The sequence below is a fragment of the Zosterops lateralis genome, assembly GCF_965231275.1.
Source record: "Zosterops lateralis genome assembly, chromosome: 1".
Classification (NCBI taxonomy): Eukaryota; Metazoa; Chordata; class Aves; order Passeriformes; family Zosteropidae; genus Zosterops; species Zosterops lateralis.
The window spans coordinates 15,653,162-15,670,969 of NC_139762.1; the positions used below are offsets into that span (position 1 = coordinate 15,653,162).

Below are 17,808 nucleotides of genomic sequence, written 5' to 3' on the forward strand. Positions count from 1 at the left end.
CCCTGACAGGGATCTGGGAGCACATGTGTGGTTCAGCAGAGCTCTTTTACCAAGGGCTCCCATAGCTGGGATGGGACACCATCAACCAGTTCTCCTATGAGCTCGCACAGAACCAAGAGCTTCAGAGTGGCCAGATCCTACTACAGAGTTCACACATGCTGACATTTTTTGTTTCAACATAGTTAAAATGAGTAATTATCTACTCATGTGTCTGTGTTGTCTTTGTGGAGTGTCTGCTCTGTCAAACATTCAACAAGTAAGCAAGGCCAAGCACCTATTTTCTTGAGAATTGTGTAATTAAGAGGTTTCTTCTTTGACTGAGATGTTCTACATGTCAGTAAATGTGGCTAAAGATACATCCCCTTTGCTTCTGGATAATAAGAGCTAGAAGCTTCTTCAATACATTAGGGTAAAGGATGTTCTCAGCAGGTGAAACGTACTTCTGTGAGTAATAATCACATAGTTGTTTATTATGCGGCTAACATTTCTTTTTCCTTATGTGCAAAAGAAAATTAATTGAAAAAGTAGCAAATAATTCACACTCCTTTCACAAAAGTAATAACCTTCTGTCACAGGAAATCTTTGAGGATCCAAATCCTGCAGCTGCATAAGAACATTCCTAGCCATAAGCTTGTGAATAATCCTAGAAATAGATGAGATAGAAGCATTAATACATCTTGCTGCTTGAGATACAATGTAATAATTTCTAAAATAGCGATCAACTAAAACAGGTTTTCTGACATGTAAAACCTAATAACAATTATGTTTAAAACATTTTATTGAAAACTGTAGATAGATGTCTGTGTATGTCTCATATGCTAGCTGTTGTGGACTGGCAGTGCACCTTCTACAGACTGAGCCTGTATCTTGGCTTTTCCAGACAACATGTGCTCATAGGTGTGGACATGTCATTGTTGCTGCCCTGCATAAAACAGCACAGTCCTGCCACATTTTGAATCACAGTGGAAAAATAAACTTGTTACAACATGAACTCAGTTTAGAAGACTTAGCTTACCTCATAAGATAAACTAGGCACAGGAATATTTTTTGCATTACTCTGTGAAACGAACCTCTAAATGCAACTAGATTATTAGGTTATTCTTCTGTCATGTGGAGCAGTTTTGAAGTGTTTGGCTTGCACACTTATCCAAAGTAAAAACACATCACTGAAATCCCTAAACTGAGAAGTCTTAAAAATGGGAGATGCCTGATTACAGATGGTTCCTGTTAAAATTCACAGTAGTTCCCCCCTCTTTTATGATGAGTACTTTTAAGGGAAGCACACTGCTCTTCTGAGTCATTCTGGCCTACTAAACTACACTAACTTAAGAGAAAGGCTCCCTAATTTTTTTCTGGGTTTTTTTTTTAATTATTATTAACTTCAAGGCTATTTGAAAAATTTCCAGTACAAATCATGATTTCTGTCAGGAAACTGACTGAACTCAGCCAAGCTGTGAGTTTGTACTTTGTTCCAATCTGAAAGTTCATGCCTGGATACAAGAGGCACAGTTGTAAAAATGTGAGACTCTTGGGGCTCTCTGTCAGAATGGTTTACCTGATGCTTTTGTCTTGATACAGTCCCTAAGTTTCGGTCAACTAGATTTAGAGCACCTGTAATAAATACACAAACAAAACTTGCAATAAATTAAGCTTTAAAAAGTTGCTGTCCAGATTTCTTTTTTTTTCATTTGGGATGAAGAAGTGGTGAGAGTTTCCATCCCGAGGGTGACACCACTAACTTGGGGGCTGTGTCTGCCCTGATCCCATTCGCTGGGTCCCAGCTCCAGGATACACTCGGGCGATGAGGCTCACGGGCACACTGGCATCTCCCTGCCATCTGAACAACTCATGGCTGTGGATTGTCCCCCTTTTAGCCAGCAGAGGAAAAGAAATATAAACAAACAAACTAAAAATCCCAAATATCGTAGGCCCCTATCTCAACCACCTCCTTTAAGCCTTCGCTTCACACGTGGCTCCTCAGTTTTGTCACACACACAGTGCTGTCCCCAGCACTGCCATGCCCGGTGTCCTGCTGGTGACAGGACCACGTTGTGACACCTCTCCGATGCCAGTGGAGGTGGCACCGCGGACCAGTGCCCAACTCTCCTCACCAGCGTGGCCGGTGAGGCCTGATCCCTGCAGCCCTTGGCCTTCCTGAGGGAGCTGGGGGTGTTTAGCCTGGAGAAAAGGAGGTTCAGGGATGACTTTATGCTCTCAACAACTGCCTGAAAGGAGAGTGCAGCCAGGTGGGGGTCGGCCTCTTCTCCCAGGCAACCAGCGACAGACAGGGCAAGAGGACTTGGCCTTAAAATGGCCCAAGGGAGGTTCAGGTTGGACAGTAGAAAGAATTTCTTCTCAGAAATTGTTATTAGACACTGGAATGGGATGCTCTGGGAAGCCGTGGTGGCTGTCCCTGCATGTGTTTAAGGAAAGACTGGATGTGGCATTTAGTTGACAAGATGGTGTTTGGTCATATGTTGTACCCGATGACCTCAGGGCTTTTCCAACCTAACTGATTCTGTGATTCTGTGTGGATGATGGCAGGTTGCCCAGGAACCTGGTGAAGTCACCATCCCTGGAGGCGTTTAATAGGCATCTGGATCTGGTGCTGGGTGATAGGGTTTAGTGCTTTTGGGGCCACAGGGGTACTGCTGGGTTGACGGCTGGACTTGATGATCTTAAGGGCCTCTTCCAACTCTACGATTCTGCGGCCCCACGACTCCAGAGGCGGCGCGACACGACCGCCCCGCCCGCCTGAGGCGGCCCCGCCCCTGCCGGCGCCCCCGGCGGCCCCGCGGGCAGCGCCCCCGCCCGCCTGAGGGCGTTGCCGCGCCTGCGCACAGGGCGGGGTTGGGGGCGGCGCGGGCGCTGCGGCGGGTGACGTCACCCGCCCGTCCTACCGGCGGGGCGGGGCGGGAGCCGCGGCCGCAGCCGCCATGGCCGGTGCCATGTTGGGGAGGAAGTGAGAGCGGGAGGCGGCGGCGGCGGCCAGGAAGGAGCCCTTCCCTTTTCCCTCCTGCCGGGGCGGGCGCGGGTTTCCCGGCCACGGCGGCTTGCGAGACTCCCGGCGCGGGCGGTGCGGCGGCGGCAGCCGGCGGCGGCGGAGCTGAGCGCCCCGGAGGCGGCGGTGGCCTAAGATGGCGGACCCGGCGGAGTGTAACATCAAAGTGATGTGTCGCTTCAGGCCCCTCAACGAGTCCGAAGTGGCCAGAGGCGACAAGTACATCGCTAAGTTCCAGGGCGAAGACACTGTCGTCATCGCGGTGAGGGGCCGCCCCGGGCGGGAGAGGCGGGAAGCGCCGCCGGGATCGGAGGGAGGGAGGGAGGGGGTGTCAGGGGTCGGCGGGGTCAGACGCCGCGGAGACGGGCGCGCTGTGAGGCGGGAGGGCTCGGCGAGGGGAGCGGCCTCCTCGGAGACCGAGGGAGAGGGGAAAGGGGGCAGGGACAGCTGCGGGCGGGGTGGGCTGCTCTGGGTAGGGCACGGCGGGGCGAGGGGCGGGAGGCGGCGGGGGCAGAGGGGCGCGGAGCGGCGGGGGCAGTCAGGAGACCTTTGACAAAGCGAAAGGCCGAAGTGCGGAGTGAGGGCGAGTCCCGCTCTGTGTCCGCCGGGCGGGCGCTCCCAGGGCCGTCCGGCTGAGCTGTGTGAGTGCTAAATACGCTGGAAATGCAGGCGTGGGAGCTGCCGCCCGATAATGGTCTGCGGAGAGTTTTGGGGAAGAAATGCGGAACGACAGTGCAGGCGCCAGGGAACTAGTGCTCAAGAGCTGTACATCAGTCTTCAGCTGACAACTTCTTTTTGTTGTCGCTGAATCAGAATTAACAGACCATTTGCCTTACTGCATGTTCGTAAATGTATTTTAAGTGAAGTCACCTTGCATGTATAAGGCCTGTTAAAAACAATGTGGATGTTGCAGGGGGAGAGATAATCCTTCCCTTTTCCTTCAGTGGATCATATTTAGCTACAAAGTGGAGCTGAGTATAAAAATAAAGTGCAGTAGTTTATAGCCTGGTTTCGTTGGTGTTGTGCAAACACACTTTAGCCCTAATGTTTGTTTTATTTTTGTTAACTTTTAATGTGTGTTTTCATATAAATATATTTCTTGAGAGACTGCTGATTCTTGCTGAAAGTGACTTAGATGCCAGTTATTTGTCTAAAAATTTGGGGGGTTTATGTTTTGTTTTTTGAGGCTATCAGTAATAGCTTTTTTGCACAGTATCTGAAGTTGCAGGAGGCAATTTAATAAAATACTTTTTTAAAAAAGAGGAGTTACTAAATACTAGTGCTTTAGTCTGTTAATATTCAGCTGAACTTGTCAATAAAATATGGAATTCCATGAATCTGGAGGGACAGGAACAATAACATGCTTGTGAAATGAGGTAATTTGGGCTTATTTCAGCTGGCAAGTTACTATCTTGGAGTACATCACTTCTTCCTGAGGTTGTACAGGTAAACTCAGAGTAAGGAACCAATCCTGGAAAGTGGAAAATTTAGCTAGAGTGAATAATCTTACTTGCATCAGTGAATACCCATTCGTTGTGACAGTGCATAGTCTGTTTATAATTCACAATTCAGTGTAGAAACCTTGATGTGTTCTAACTTAAAAAATAAATTTTCTAAATTTTCTTTCAGTAGCCCTAGTATAAATGAAAGCTTATGTTTTTAAAACATAAGTGCACTTCAAAATTATCTAAAATGCAGATGGTGCTGCGGTGGTTCCGTATCTGAGTAGAACAGTTTGATGATGTGCTCCTGGTGGATCATGCTGGGCTTTCTGCTCAGGATTGATGTTTAGTGTTGCCAACTGTACCTTGGTGATTTCTGCTTGGTAAAAATCACAGCAAATTTTCTAGTTGTCCTGGATCCAGGACTTGCTGTATCTGACTTCGGGAAAAATGTCCTGAAAATTATTAAATTGGGTAGCAGTGACAATATTTGTGTCTTGTTTCACAAAATTTGAATAAAGCCTTGATACTCTCTGATTTTGTCTTCATAATAGTGGCTATAGGACACGATTAATATCCTCAAAATTATGACTTGAATCTCTCAAACTGTTGACAATAATTTGTGTTCGGTGGTTTTGTTTTTAATGGCTTGACTGAGTTTTTACAAATTTAGGGACCCTCTAACCTGAGCCTGTAACCAGGCACCGCTTGTTTCTGTGTGTCGCGGAATTGCCCAGGGGAGAATAACAGAAGCAGCGCTCATGAAACAGTGTCTAAAGGCTTCCCCCATGAGCTGTGTTTGGTTACTTCAGCTCTTGGGTTTCTGGCCTTGTTGGTGCCTGTCACGTGTGCTGCCTGTTGAGCAGTAATTGAGGCACTTTTGGTTTTTTATAGCTGCTTCCCTCAGCCGCCCGGAGGACTTGCCCCTCCTGTGGCACCTGGCCCGGTGCTGCGCTAATAATGCCCGGGAGTGGCTCTGAGGCTCCGGGGGAGGTGAAGACCGGCAGCTGATCCCAGACTGCAGATTTGACTCCTGTGCAGGAGGGTGGGGAGTAAAATCAGTGACTGTAACCAAACCCTCCTCCTTCCTTGGCTCCTCTGTCATCTCTGAGCTCGATGTCTTCCCTTCTTTTCCTAGTTCCCATGTAATTAATGTCATTGTTGTCTTTCTGGATAAGTGAGTCATTTTGATTTGTGTTAGATAAAATCATAGTTTTAACTGTAGCTAGTGTGTAATAGCAGTTTGAGGGGAGTATGGTGTTGGTCTGCTTTAAAGAGCAGACTCTGAAATAAAGTATTTTCATTCCACAGGATGAAACTTTTTAACTAGTAAAGAGCTTTTAATTTTTTTAATTACAAGTGGCTTCTTTCCATGTTAATATTCTATTAATTATTTTTTCCTAATGGCTTCTGTTAATTAAAAATAAGGATTTTGTTAAAACAGATGATAGGATGACTTGTTATATGACTTTTATGTTAAACATAAAAGTACCTGTATGGGGAAATTGATAGCAATTAGCTTGTGGATTTCAGTCTTTTGAGTAAGATAGAACAGGGAGGAAGAGCAGTTTGATATGGGATTATGTTCTTTGTTTTATCAAACATAAAATGATTTGCAACTGAGTAGCTTTATAGTTCTGCATAACTTATCTATACATCTTCTTTAAAAACCTTTCTATACCTAGTCTTGTTCATCTTAAAACTGCCCAAAAGATCCATTGCTGAGTACAGTGGCACTCGGGTTGGGAACTGAAGCCTGAACCAAAGGCAGCACTGCCCAGGGGCTGAAGTGGTGAGGCCCTGTGGGTGTGCACAGACATGGGCACTGTGCCTCTGTTGTCCAAATCTTTGTCTATTCCTTATTTGTGTGGCTTTTAGGAAAGAATCATGGCTACTTGTCTGTGTTTTCGTATTTAACTGCTATTTTTATTTAGTGTAAGATGTACCCCTGTAATTGGGGAAGAGCTCAAGACATTTGGCTTTCTTTTTCATTATCTTTTAAACTAGTGTTGGATCATAAATGAGACAAGGCTGGGTTAGAAAGTTGTTAGAATCAGGAAATGAAGGTCACTTGCTACTACTGCAGCTTTTGGAAGTAGGTTTTCCAAAAGAAAAATGCTGAAGGCTGTACTGGACTGTATAAATTCAAGGAGTGAGATGCATTCTTAAAGTAACTTTATTACTACTATTTGCTAATGTGAAAAGAAGCAGTGTTTAATTAGAGACACAAAAAAAGGCATCAGGTCTACAGTGGAAGTTTAAATATGAGTCAGGAATTGCAATCTGTCACTGAAATAATACTGTTCTTCTAGTGTTACTCTCTATTTCTTTTTCTCTATTCCGTTAAATGTTGAGTAACAAAGATGCATTTCAGGTGACAGTGGTGTGATGATTTAACAGAAGGGAAATATTCTGGTTTACAGGAATCTGTAAAGGGATAGCATTTCTCCCTTGCTGCAGTGCCACTTGCCTAGAAACACCTCGCTCATATTTGCTGAGGTTTTGTTCTGAAATTCAGTGAATGTTTTTATAAACAGCAGTGCTTGCTTTTCTCTTTAGAAGAACCTTTCTACTAAAGTAAAGTTTGGCTGAAACATTTGTTCAAAAATATTCTGTTTCTGCTCTGGAAACTGAGTTTCTAGTCACAGTGTTTTAAATCACGTGTTTTACTCATTCTAGAGCAATAAATAACTGCTGTAAAAGTTAATACTTGAGTTGCAGTATTTACACAGAAATAAGAAAAAGAGGACAAAAAGAGCTGAGATTCGCTCCCTGTTCTGTATCAGCTGCACTTTTGTGTGCATGGGGCTAAGACAAGAAGAAAACTCTCTTTCTCTATCCTATAACTTAATTTATAGCTCTGCCTTTTCACCCATTGGCAGTGTTGGACTTGATTAGGTGTGTCAAAGCAGCAATACCTTAGCTTAGTAATAGGAAGAAGTGAGTCAGGTATCTGACATCATACTTTCCAGAAATTATTGCATTTTGGATTATTCTTTTAGCATATTTTGTGCTGATGGGAAGAACATTCTTTATTATAGATGCGGATCTTAAAGGCAAAGTAAGCCCATTATGTACGACTTTAACCTTTCACCAAGAATAGACTAAGCACTGGTAGGTGTTGTAGCTCTGTTTTAGCTGGTCATGCTAGAAAGAAAACTCTAAAGAACTGCTGAATGCGTCGTGGTAGAAAAACATGCTACTGATTTTTCAAGTGAATTTTCACTCCTTGACTGCTTCAGATATCACTGCATAAAAAGTAAGGTGAACTCAGGTGATCTTATGAATAACCAATTCTGTACTTTATGGAAAGCTGCAATAGTAATATTTTTTTTTTAATTACATCTATGGAGATAACCTAAAGTATTTCTTGGACTTTTGATGTAAGTTTTCAGTGTAGTTGTGATTGCAGAGTTTTCTGTAGTCCTCATTGGACATATTGATAATAAAACTTTTCCGTAGAAACTCACATGTCATCCGAATTTTATGTAATTTAGATTGGTCGAGCATCCTTGTATATAATGGGTAACTAGTCTTTAAGTTAGCTATGGAACTGTACCTCAACATCATCCCTTTATTAAGATTCAGTTTAACTACTGCTAAATCGTGTTGGCAGCTGCACCTTTCTGAAGGCTGTGAGAGCCTTGGGAAGTTTTGCTGTGAGACCACATCCCTTCAAGTACAAGGCAACTGTGGGAGCTGAAGTTGCCTTGTGGTTACCTACAGACAAAAGAAATCCTAGGCAAGGAACTAAAAGATTCTGAGAGAGGAAGTCAGAAGTTCTGCTTGTTTGCTTGGTATTTTATGTCTTGCTTATAAGGCCATATGTATTACATTTTTAATAGAATTTGAGCACCAGTTTCTGAAAATTTCTGTAGTGTGTCAAAGCAGGCTCATACTGTGTTGGTGACACTGCTGCTGTTATGGGCCCCACACAGTAATGCTGCTTGGGCCTTTTGTGGCTTTGGTTCATCATTAGATCTGATTGTTTACTACTTGGGGAAGAAAAGGCATCTGGTGCAGGGAAAATATCTGACACTTTAATCTTTCTTGATTAATCTCTTAAAGGTAATGGGGAGACTTTCTAGGGCATGGTAATCTGTATAATACTGTTTTAGCTTTGTTTACTGCAGAAAGGAGACTGTAAAGAGAAGTGATAAGACATAGCATTGTAGATGTCAAAGATGTGAAACCACACTGTGTGGGAGTAATTTGCATTCTTAAAACATAATTATCCTGGAACCTGCTTGTCTAAACCTACTTGATTAGATACTGATTCAGTGATGATGGAGCAGGGACATGCCACTAATATGGATTTTCATAGGTGTGATAAAAAATGAGGACATGTAAGCAAATATTCCACTTTCCATCTGGAAAGGAGAGAGAAGTGACAAGTTACAACAGAACCCCATGTGAGGATTCTCTTGGCCAAAATTAAGTTTTGTATACTGGTAGCAATTGTTAACTTGAGGGAAATTGAAATTGGTCATGTGCTTAGGAGCTTTCCCTGTATAAATAAACAAAATCAATTAAAGGCAGGACTGCCCAAGTGAAGGCCTTGCAGCTTAATTTTCTGTTCCACAATGGAATTATTTCAGTTATATTAATATGTACTTGAGCACGAAACAGAGCTGATTAATGTGTTGTGATGTAGCTGACTTGCAGTGTGTAGTGTAGCTGATTGATACATCTGTGAAATTTGAGGCTTTTTGAAACAACAGCTGCTGTAGAAAGTGAGAAAGATGGTGTCATCTTTTCTATGGGATCTTCCTTTTTGTGTTATGTATTCTCAGTCATTTTCTTACCCCAGGGTCTCTTGTTAGTTGTCTCCCTCCTGGTGTATCTAATGGCCTCAGTTCTACCTGTAGAACACAGGGATTTGAGGTGTCTTTGAAGCTGAAATGAGTAATGGAGAAGGGTGGTGTTTTCCCTGCTGTGTTCTGACAAACTTCAGCCCCTTAGGGACAGTTTCTGCCTACTGAGTCTTGTGGTTTCTTGAAAGTATTTATACAGTGAACGCTAATTATTTTTCCAAGAGGGTGCTCATCCACCTGATTTCAAAGCTTCAGATAAATGTGTTTAGTCTAAAAAAGCTTTGTTTGGTATGGTGCTAGATATTATTAAAAGACAAATGGATGGTCAGGCCAGGGAAGGGAAATATGGGTGGGTTAAAGATGGAAGCCATACTTGTTTCTTTGCCAGAGCGGCAAGTCCAGAATATCCTTTTGGGAGGATAATAATTAAATGTAGCCAGAATGGAACACTTGACAGCTGCAGGGAGTTTAACAATGTTAACTGACCTAGGTACTTTGTAAACTTTGCCCATCTGCTTGGCTACCTACAAAATAAAGCTCTGAAAGTGCTACAAAAATTTGAGCTTTGTAAGATGAGCATAATCATTATATCTTAATGAATTGTCAGCTGCTTAGAGGTGCTATGAAAATCTCTTCTCTGAAACAAAGCAATATCCAGCATTCCCCTCAAAATTCTGTCACATCTTCCTTATGTAGTCTTTTATAAAATGAGTCTTGTAAAAGGTTCTCTTCCCCAGTATTGCCTTCTCTTCTGCTTGGGGAGTTTTATTTTAAGGATATCTTATATGGCACAATAGTTTGTGTTGAATGTTTCTTTTTGGTTGGATTTTTTTTCAAGAAATACTACCAAGGTAGATAACTCTGTGTCATGGGGCGTATGTTTTTAATAATCCAAGTTTACCAGAGTAAGCCTACTGCCAGGGTGGATGATAATAAGGGGTTCTCAGATGTACAGACCAGGCATTGGCTTACCTTGTAAATAAAGTGACTTGAGGTCATGTGGCAGAACTGTGAACACAGTTTTGCAGAACTGTGCAGATAACACTTTGAACCCAAATATATTTAATTCAAGGCCTTCCTCGTAAGCAAGCGTGTGAAGGTTTAGGCAACACTATTTAAGCTGATTTCCTCGCTACAGTCTTCAAGTGCTTAAAATAGATGATTGGGCTGAGACAGTGTAGAATACTTCTAAACTATTAACAAACACCTTCCAGTTCCACTTCCAGCATTTTTGATAACTCTTCTCTTTTGTTTTTTTTCTTTTTTTACAGTCCAAGCCATATATATTTGACCGTGTATTCCAGTCAAACACATCACAAGAACAAGTATACAATGACTGTGCTAAAAAGATTGTCAAAGGTAAGGTGGAAGAGCAAATTTACCACAAGAAAAATCTCATATTCCTGTGGATTTCGGTGTTGAAAACTAATACTTCTATTGCTGCCTTTTATCTTCAGAATGTTTAATAAGGGCCAACATGTAGCACCATACAGTCATCCTGTAGTTGACCTAATAAATTATGTCGGTGCTTAACCTGCTGTTTCAATTGATTGCAACATTTGGTAACATTTACCTGTTACATTTTAGGGGTTTTTTTTTTACAGTTCTCTGCAATGTTAATTTAAAACAATTTGTCAAAAATTAATAATAATAACTGTTGCTAATAAGTTTGAGGAGTGTTATCTACCCTCTCATGTCCCCCTAAATTTACCAGTGAAAAAAATCATACAGAAGTTCATTTGGAGGAATGCAAGAGGAAATGAAAATTGTGAAATATGAGTTATTGCTGTGCATGCCAGGGTGTACAGTTTCACCAAAACTGTACACCCTGGCCTATTAAGTTTTTGTAGTAAGCAATTGACTAGTTCCCTGAAAATAAAATTGATTCATTTCTTGAGAGCATCAATAAATTCTGATTGACCTAACTTTCAAAATGGCTTTACAAAGCGTTTTCAGAAATCCCTGAAATGCCAACTATTAGTGATAACAGAATATTGGGTAAACATACCCATATTTCATCCTTAAAAAAGTAAATTGCTGTGGCAAATTCATGCTGCTGCAAGTATTTAACCCTTTAATGAGTTTAGTAATAATCAAGCTCAGATCAGAAGTTTGCTTCTTGAAAACTGAATTTAGCTGACAGTTGTGATGCTGCCCCTTTTTTCCATTTAAACTGAGCTCTGTGTGGCATTTCTCAACTGTGCTGTATCAAGTGGCAAATGAGCTCTAGTGGTGGGACAAACGAGTTTATGAGTGTGATAGAGTGGCAAAGACCTCTCCTTTTGGAGTATCTCCTTGTGCTTGTTTTTGGAAAATAAAAGTTTACTTGCAGGATGTGATTCTACAGTAACTTACATGTAAATAAGCCAGCCCACCAGCCCCTCACCCCCAATCTAAAACTTTGCTTGGTTCTTTCATAATTTGAAATAGAAGCTTATGGCCTAAAAGTAAGATCCTTTACACTTGGGTCATTGCCCATTCTCATCACAGTTGGACAATTAAACTTTTCCAAAGGCACAAAGTATGATGGTGTTCTCATGTTTGATTTCTTCTGAGATATCAAAGACTTTCTGTTCAGCCTGGCAATTGTATTGGTTTCCTTTTTGTTCCTAACTGTGAAGTCTTGATTTTTCTGGTTGAAGAAACAGGTGCTTCTAATCAGCCAGCTTCTAAGACAGTCAGTGATGACAAAATGCATTAAGAGATGTAGGGAGGAACACCCTCCCTCCCCCTAACTCTAGCACAAGGTTCCCCAAACATTGAGTGATTGTAATTTGCAGGACATTTCAGGACCTGCCTGCTTGCGTGAAGGAAATGAACACTAATGAAAATATTCTTTCCCTTTAGATGTACTTGAGGGATACAATGGTACAATATTTGCTTATGGGCAAACATCATCTGGAAAGACACACACTATGGAAGTAAGAAATGTTAAAATAATTTTTCTTACTGTCACTGTCATGTCTTTTTATCACAGTAGTTTCTGCTTTGTAGAAATAAGATGTCTGCTTATTTTCTTCTTGCAACATTTTGATACTGCATATTTTTTTTTTTAGAATTGAGAATGGCCTTTTCACCCTCAGTAGCAGGATGAGAAACACAAGAATATCAATAGCATTTTCACTTGTAGTAGTTTGGGAGAGTTCTGAGGCTGTTCTTTTCACTTTTGGGGAATTCTGGGGCTAAATGAATGGTTCACTTTACTTCATAGAGTAAGTGCATCATACCTGTCAGCATTTTATCTGTCAGCCTGAACCAGATGTTTTGTGTTTGAATACAGTTTGTAGTGCTGGATTGAGTATTAATTGTTTATTATATCTTTTTCTGTTAAGGGGAAGCTTCATGACCCAGATGGAATGGGTATTATTCCAAGAATAGTGCAAGATATTTTTAATTATATTTACTCCATGGATGAGAATCTTGAGTTTCATATTAAGGTAAAACTTTTCTTCATTTTTATTTTAATCTGTAGTAAAACTTGAAGGTACTCTGTGGGTAAATGGACATTCTGTATCTGTTTCAAATACCTGTAACTTGGAAACCTGATAACCTGAGTTATTACTGAAGTAACTGATTTTTCCTAAACAGGAATTATTGAACATTGATGGAAACTGTGCTGATAACCTGTGGCAGTGCTGATAGTGATTGAAACTTCTGATCAAAGCAGTTTCTTCTTAAAGGTGTATTTTAGTTCAGCCTTAAGAACTTGAGCTGGATGTAGTGTTATGTGGGAGGTCACAGTAATCATGCTGAATCCTTGTGATCAAGAAGCAATGCATTTTTCCCTTCTGATGTATCTCTTTTCCTCTTCTTACTTCTAGGTGTCATATTTTGAAATATACTTGGATAAAATAAGGGACCTTTTGGATGGTAAGACTTTTATTTGTATTGAACATATAAAATAAATTATTCTGGAGGGACATATTAAAGAAACCTCTTATGTTACTTAGGTATTCATTATGCTAATAATCTTTGCACGATAAAAGTACATCATAATGGGAAAGCATGGGGCTCATCTATATGATATTACTAAAGCTGTAGTGGTGGTACTTACTTTTATGTTAAGATTTTGTCAAGTGTTGCTGAGAGGAAACATTTATGACTCAGGTGTGCATTGTACGCAGTGCTTTCATTCAGTTTTGCCTTAGCTTTGGAATGTTTTTTCTTCCAGTTTCAAAGACCAATCTTTCTGTTCATGAGGACAAAAATAGAGTTCCCTATGTAAAGGTGAGCATCACTCTCTGATGTATTTTCAGCTTGCACTCCTCTAGTGTGCACCATTCACTTGTGCCTTGTTGATGTGGTGTTATTTTTCACAACTCCCTTTTTTTTCCAAAGGGTTGCACGGAGCGTTTTGTATGTAGTCCAGAAGAAGTTATGGATACCATAGATGAAGGAAAATCAAATCGTCACGTAGCAGTTACAAGTAAGTATCATCTTCTGTTTCCTCTTAGTGATTTATCTGTTTGCTTCTAGTATACCTTAAAAAAGGAGGGAAGGCACAAATAGTGAGCCACTTCCTTCAGGTTTTTGAAAGGGTTTTCATAAGCAGTTTCAGTATATCTTTCAGAAACAAGTATTTCAGTTCATTTGTGGTTAGATTGTGTTTCTTAGATTGAAAGGAGAAAGTAAATCATCAGTGAGGAAATATGCATCACTGGAGAAAAAGGTGTAGTTCTGCTTTAGGAATAGTGCAAAATCCCAGTTTGTGGAATTTGTTTCAATTAACATAGAAATCTCTGTGTGGCTTGTCACAATTTGATCATTCTGTTGCACATTCTAAGAGGAGCTGATCAGAATTCAGGCATGCTGCAGATTTAAGCAGCACCCCAAGAGTTTTGGTTGTAGCATGCAACTAAACTATGTCACAGGTCTCCAGATTTCCACAAGGACCAGAATTTGGAATTGACAGAGAGGTTAGAGAAGACAAGAGAAGATGTAGGTGCATGCAAAGTAAGACTTAAGTTCTTAGCAACTGAGGTGATTGTCAGAAGTCTCAGAGCCAATTCGAGGATGTTTCACAGTCTTCTGTGTTTAGTTCTTTATTCAGGAAGAGAGATTATACAGTCCTTTAGAAAATATGAGTGTTTTCTTCTAATTTCTTAAGTTATGGATCAAAAATATGTTCCTTTTAAGGAATGCTTCAGTCTTGCAGTTTTGCTTCATTGCTCCTGAGTAAGAACTGGGGACCGCACTAAGGAAATTTGGATAGAATATTATTTTGTGTTCTTTGCTTCTTGAACATCAGTAAGCTAGTACTTTTAGAACTGTGGGAGATTTATGGTCAAAAGGAAGAAGAAATGGGCAGATGTTCTCATTCAGATTGCAGTCTGGTTAAATTTTGTTACTGGATTAAAATAATACTTTATATTCAGCAAGTCTTGTTTTCTCTTAATGTTTCACAGCAGAGGGGGCAGTACATGACAGGGATGAAGGGCTGTAGCCAGTTAAAATTTTTACAAAAGGAAAAAATGGGGTACACTGAAAGCCTACAGAAAACTTTCCTATCTAGACCTAAAAATACTTTCTAATAAAGTAAATTAATGTGTTAAATCCATGGTTGATAAGCTAGCAAAACTGATGAGTGAAGTCTATATGATGTTAATAGAGAAGCCCAGGGGAAAACTGGATCTTTCTTACCCAATTAGACGATACCATTGGTTTTGCTGCCTCTAGGTCTGCTGTCATTGAGAAATTACACTATGCAGCTTCACTAGCTTTGGATCTCTGGCTGCCCTGTGGGAAGGTGTTGCTTTAAGTGAGATTGGTTTTACAAATCTTTTTGACAACGTATTTGTTTTGAATTATAGATATGAATGAACACAGCTCCCGAAGTCATAGTATTTTTCTTATAAATGTAAAACAAGAGAATACTCAAACAGAGCAGAAACTAAGTGGAAAACTTTACCTCGTGGACTTGGCAGGTAGTGAGAAGGTAATTATAAATTACTTTTTCTGCTCTGAAACTGTTTTTTCTTTACCGTCAAATATTTTACATTAGTGTAATACTGATGGTTCAGTTGTTGTCTCTGAGGTGTGTTAATTTTGATTTTGAAACATGGTTTCTGAGTCCTAGGCTGTCTTGGCTGTTAGATACTACCACTTTAAGCTGATCTGCATTTCTGCGTGTGAGGGTTTGTAAATCTGGACTGGGGTGGGGAAAGAGGGTAGAGTTCAGTTTCAGTATCTGAGAGTCCAAAAACAAAAGCATTACAGATGTGTGGGTTAGCCAGGTACAGGAATAAAGTTTTATGGTCGCAGAATATCTGGGTTTTCTTATGCAGTGAGTGATACTGAGTTTCTTAATTTGAAATTCTGATTAACATTTGTTGACAGCTTGGTTTCCTATATTAGTAGCTTAAAGCAGGAAGGAAATACATACTGTAATTGTCTTCTAAGAGCTGGATTTCTGACATTCTTTTCATCTTTGCTTCTGGGTTTATCCCTGTCTTTGCTTCCAGTTTCTTCAGTTGTTTCTGCTTGCTGTTGTTTTTCCTTACATCATTGTTCTGTGACCTTATTGTTGTCTCTGATCCTGTGTTTATTCTGAAATCTGTTTCTTTAGTCAGAGTCTTTTTTTCTTTTAAAGAAAAGGGCTGGATTGCAGGTCTCCTTCCTCTGTAGTTCCTTTCAGTGTTTGTTTCAAATGTTACTTCAGTGCATTTCCTCAGTCCCTTTGAAATACATGCGTTTTCTAATGCCTTGTGTTGGTTTAAACGCAGGAAAGTAGAGTTGTTTAATTGTAGTCATGGTCACACCTTGGTGGAAACAGTAAAGGGAGGGTTACAGACCTGTAAGTCAAATTCAGCCCTTGAGGCAAAAGAGGTAATGTAAATAGAATGACATCAGGTCAGATTTTTTCATGTTTCTGCTGATACCTACTTAAGTTCCTAGAGCACTCATGTAAGTCAGATTCAGCCTCTAAAATCTGTTCTCACAGATTTCTGCTGTATTTTCCAGGGGTAGTAGTGGTATGTGGTTTGGATTTTATGGTTTGTTTTGTTAGGGTTTTTGAAGGGGAGAGGTAGTTTGGTTTTAAAGATGATATCTGAACAGCTATTAATAATGCTTATTTATTTTTAAGGAATTCAATCTTTTTTACAGACTTTGAAAAACTTTTGAAGTTAATTTGGCAGAAGTTATTAACATCTGCTACAAAAAGGTGTACTTTGCAGGGAGAATATTCACTTCAGTTAAAAACCGGAGAAATGTCTTCAGACACTGAGTTTTGAGTGAGAAATTGATAATGAATCAGGGAAAGAGTCTGAGAGTTTGCTTGTGTGTACCTGGTAAAGTTAGGGGGACTGATTTATAAGAGGGGAAATTACTTAAGTTTTCTCTTAAATATTGACGGTATTTTTTGAAGATGCCTTTAGTAATGTCCTGAAATATTGTATAGGTTAGTAAAACTGGAGCAGAAGGTGCTGTGCTGGATGAGGCCAAGAACATCAACAAATCTTTGTCTGCTCTTGGAAATGTCATCTCAGCACTGGCTGAAAGCAGTGTAAGTGTTCTCTTTAGTCTTTTTATACTTAAAGGTTAAAAGTTTGCATCTCTGAACATATTACACAGAAATTCTAACCAATCTCAGTGATATGACTCAGTGCATTGCAGGTGGCCATTACTCTCGTACTGTATTGACAGTAAAGATTAATAAGGTACATTTAATGCTGAGGGACCTGAGCATCATACTGAAAGTTGCCTTGTGCTCTAAAGGTTGCCAAACATAGAAATACAGTTTTATCATCCCATGCATCTTCAGTCTTATGATTTATGAATTAAAGTAGAATTTAATATTTTTCTAATAAGGTCATACTTAGCAAAGGTATAGTTCATGTTTTAAGAAATTAAATGTCTGAAAACCTGTGACTGATCGTTTAACCTTTTTCTTGGTAGACATATGTTCCATATCGTGATAGCAAAATGACCAGAATCCTTCAAGATTCACTAGGGGGTAATTGCAGAACCACTATTGTTATTTGCTGTTCTCCATCTTCTTACAATGAATCTGAAACTAAATCTACTCTTCTGTTTGGCCAAAGGTGAGTAAAGAGCTTAATAGGAATAAATGCAGAATGAGAAATAAGTATGTTGCTCTGACCAAATTAATTAGAATGTTTACTTCCTTTCTGTAATTCTTCATGTATATGCAAATGTTGTGATCTATCTTATATCATAATACAGATCCTTATGAAAAATTAAAAGTCTTTAAACCAGCCAGATTCCAAAGCCTATATTTTCAGGATAAGCATATAATTTGCTTCAAAACATGGTTTAATGTACAATCTTGGAGGGCTGTAAGTATTTCCCTGTCCCCTGCCCTCCCTAAAGTGGAAGAAGGTAGGAAGGAGCTCTCACCTGCTAAGTTGAATCCCTTATTTGCAAGGAGAGCCTGTCCTTTGGTCTGTATCTAACAGTCTAATAAACTTTGGAATGATACTTGTAAATTCCTATGTTGTTTGCAACTGAATTTATACATACTCATTTCCACTTAGGTATTTAGTTCTGTAGCTCTTCTTTACCATTCTATTATTGTGGCTGCTTTGTTATA

General features: G+C 40.2%; 1 protein-coding gene across 2 annotated transcripts in view; it reads left to right on the forward strand.

Moving 5' to 3' along the window:
• Nucleotides 1–3,098: 3,098 nt before the first annotated feature.
• Nucleotides 3,099–17,808, forward strand: part of KIF5B (kinesin family member 5B) — a 32,775-nt gene continuing 18,065 nt past the window's right edge. The window contains exons 1-10 of one of the 2 annotated variants that reach the window (XM_083868591.1): nucleotides 3,099–3,263; nucleotides 10,529–10,616; nucleotides 12,105–12,178; nucleotides 12,590–12,694; nucleotides 13,079–13,127; nucleotides 13,429–13,484; nucleotides 13,596–13,683; nucleotides 15,068–15,192; nucleotides 16,657–16,761; nucleotides 17,154–17,299. In XM_083868591.1, the coding sequence (XP_083724717.1) occupies nucleotides 3,138–3,263; nucleotides 10,529–10,616; nucleotides 12,105–12,178; nucleotides 12,590–12,694; nucleotides 13,079–13,127; nucleotides 13,429–13,484; nucleotides 13,596–13,683; nucleotides 15,068–15,192; nucleotides 16,657–16,761; nucleotides 17,154–17,299 (962 nt within the window). In that variant the 5' untranslated portion in view covers nucleotides 3,099–3,137. The remainder of the gene's footprint in view (nucleotides 3,264–10,528; nucleotides 10,617–12,104; nucleotides 12,179–12,589; nucleotides 12,695–13,078; nucleotides 13,128–13,428; nucleotides 13,485–13,595; nucleotides 13,684–15,067; nucleotides 15,193–16,656; nucleotides 16,762–17,153; nucleotides 17,300–17,808) is intronic. The other variant, XM_083868590.1, reaches the window with a different exon arrangement.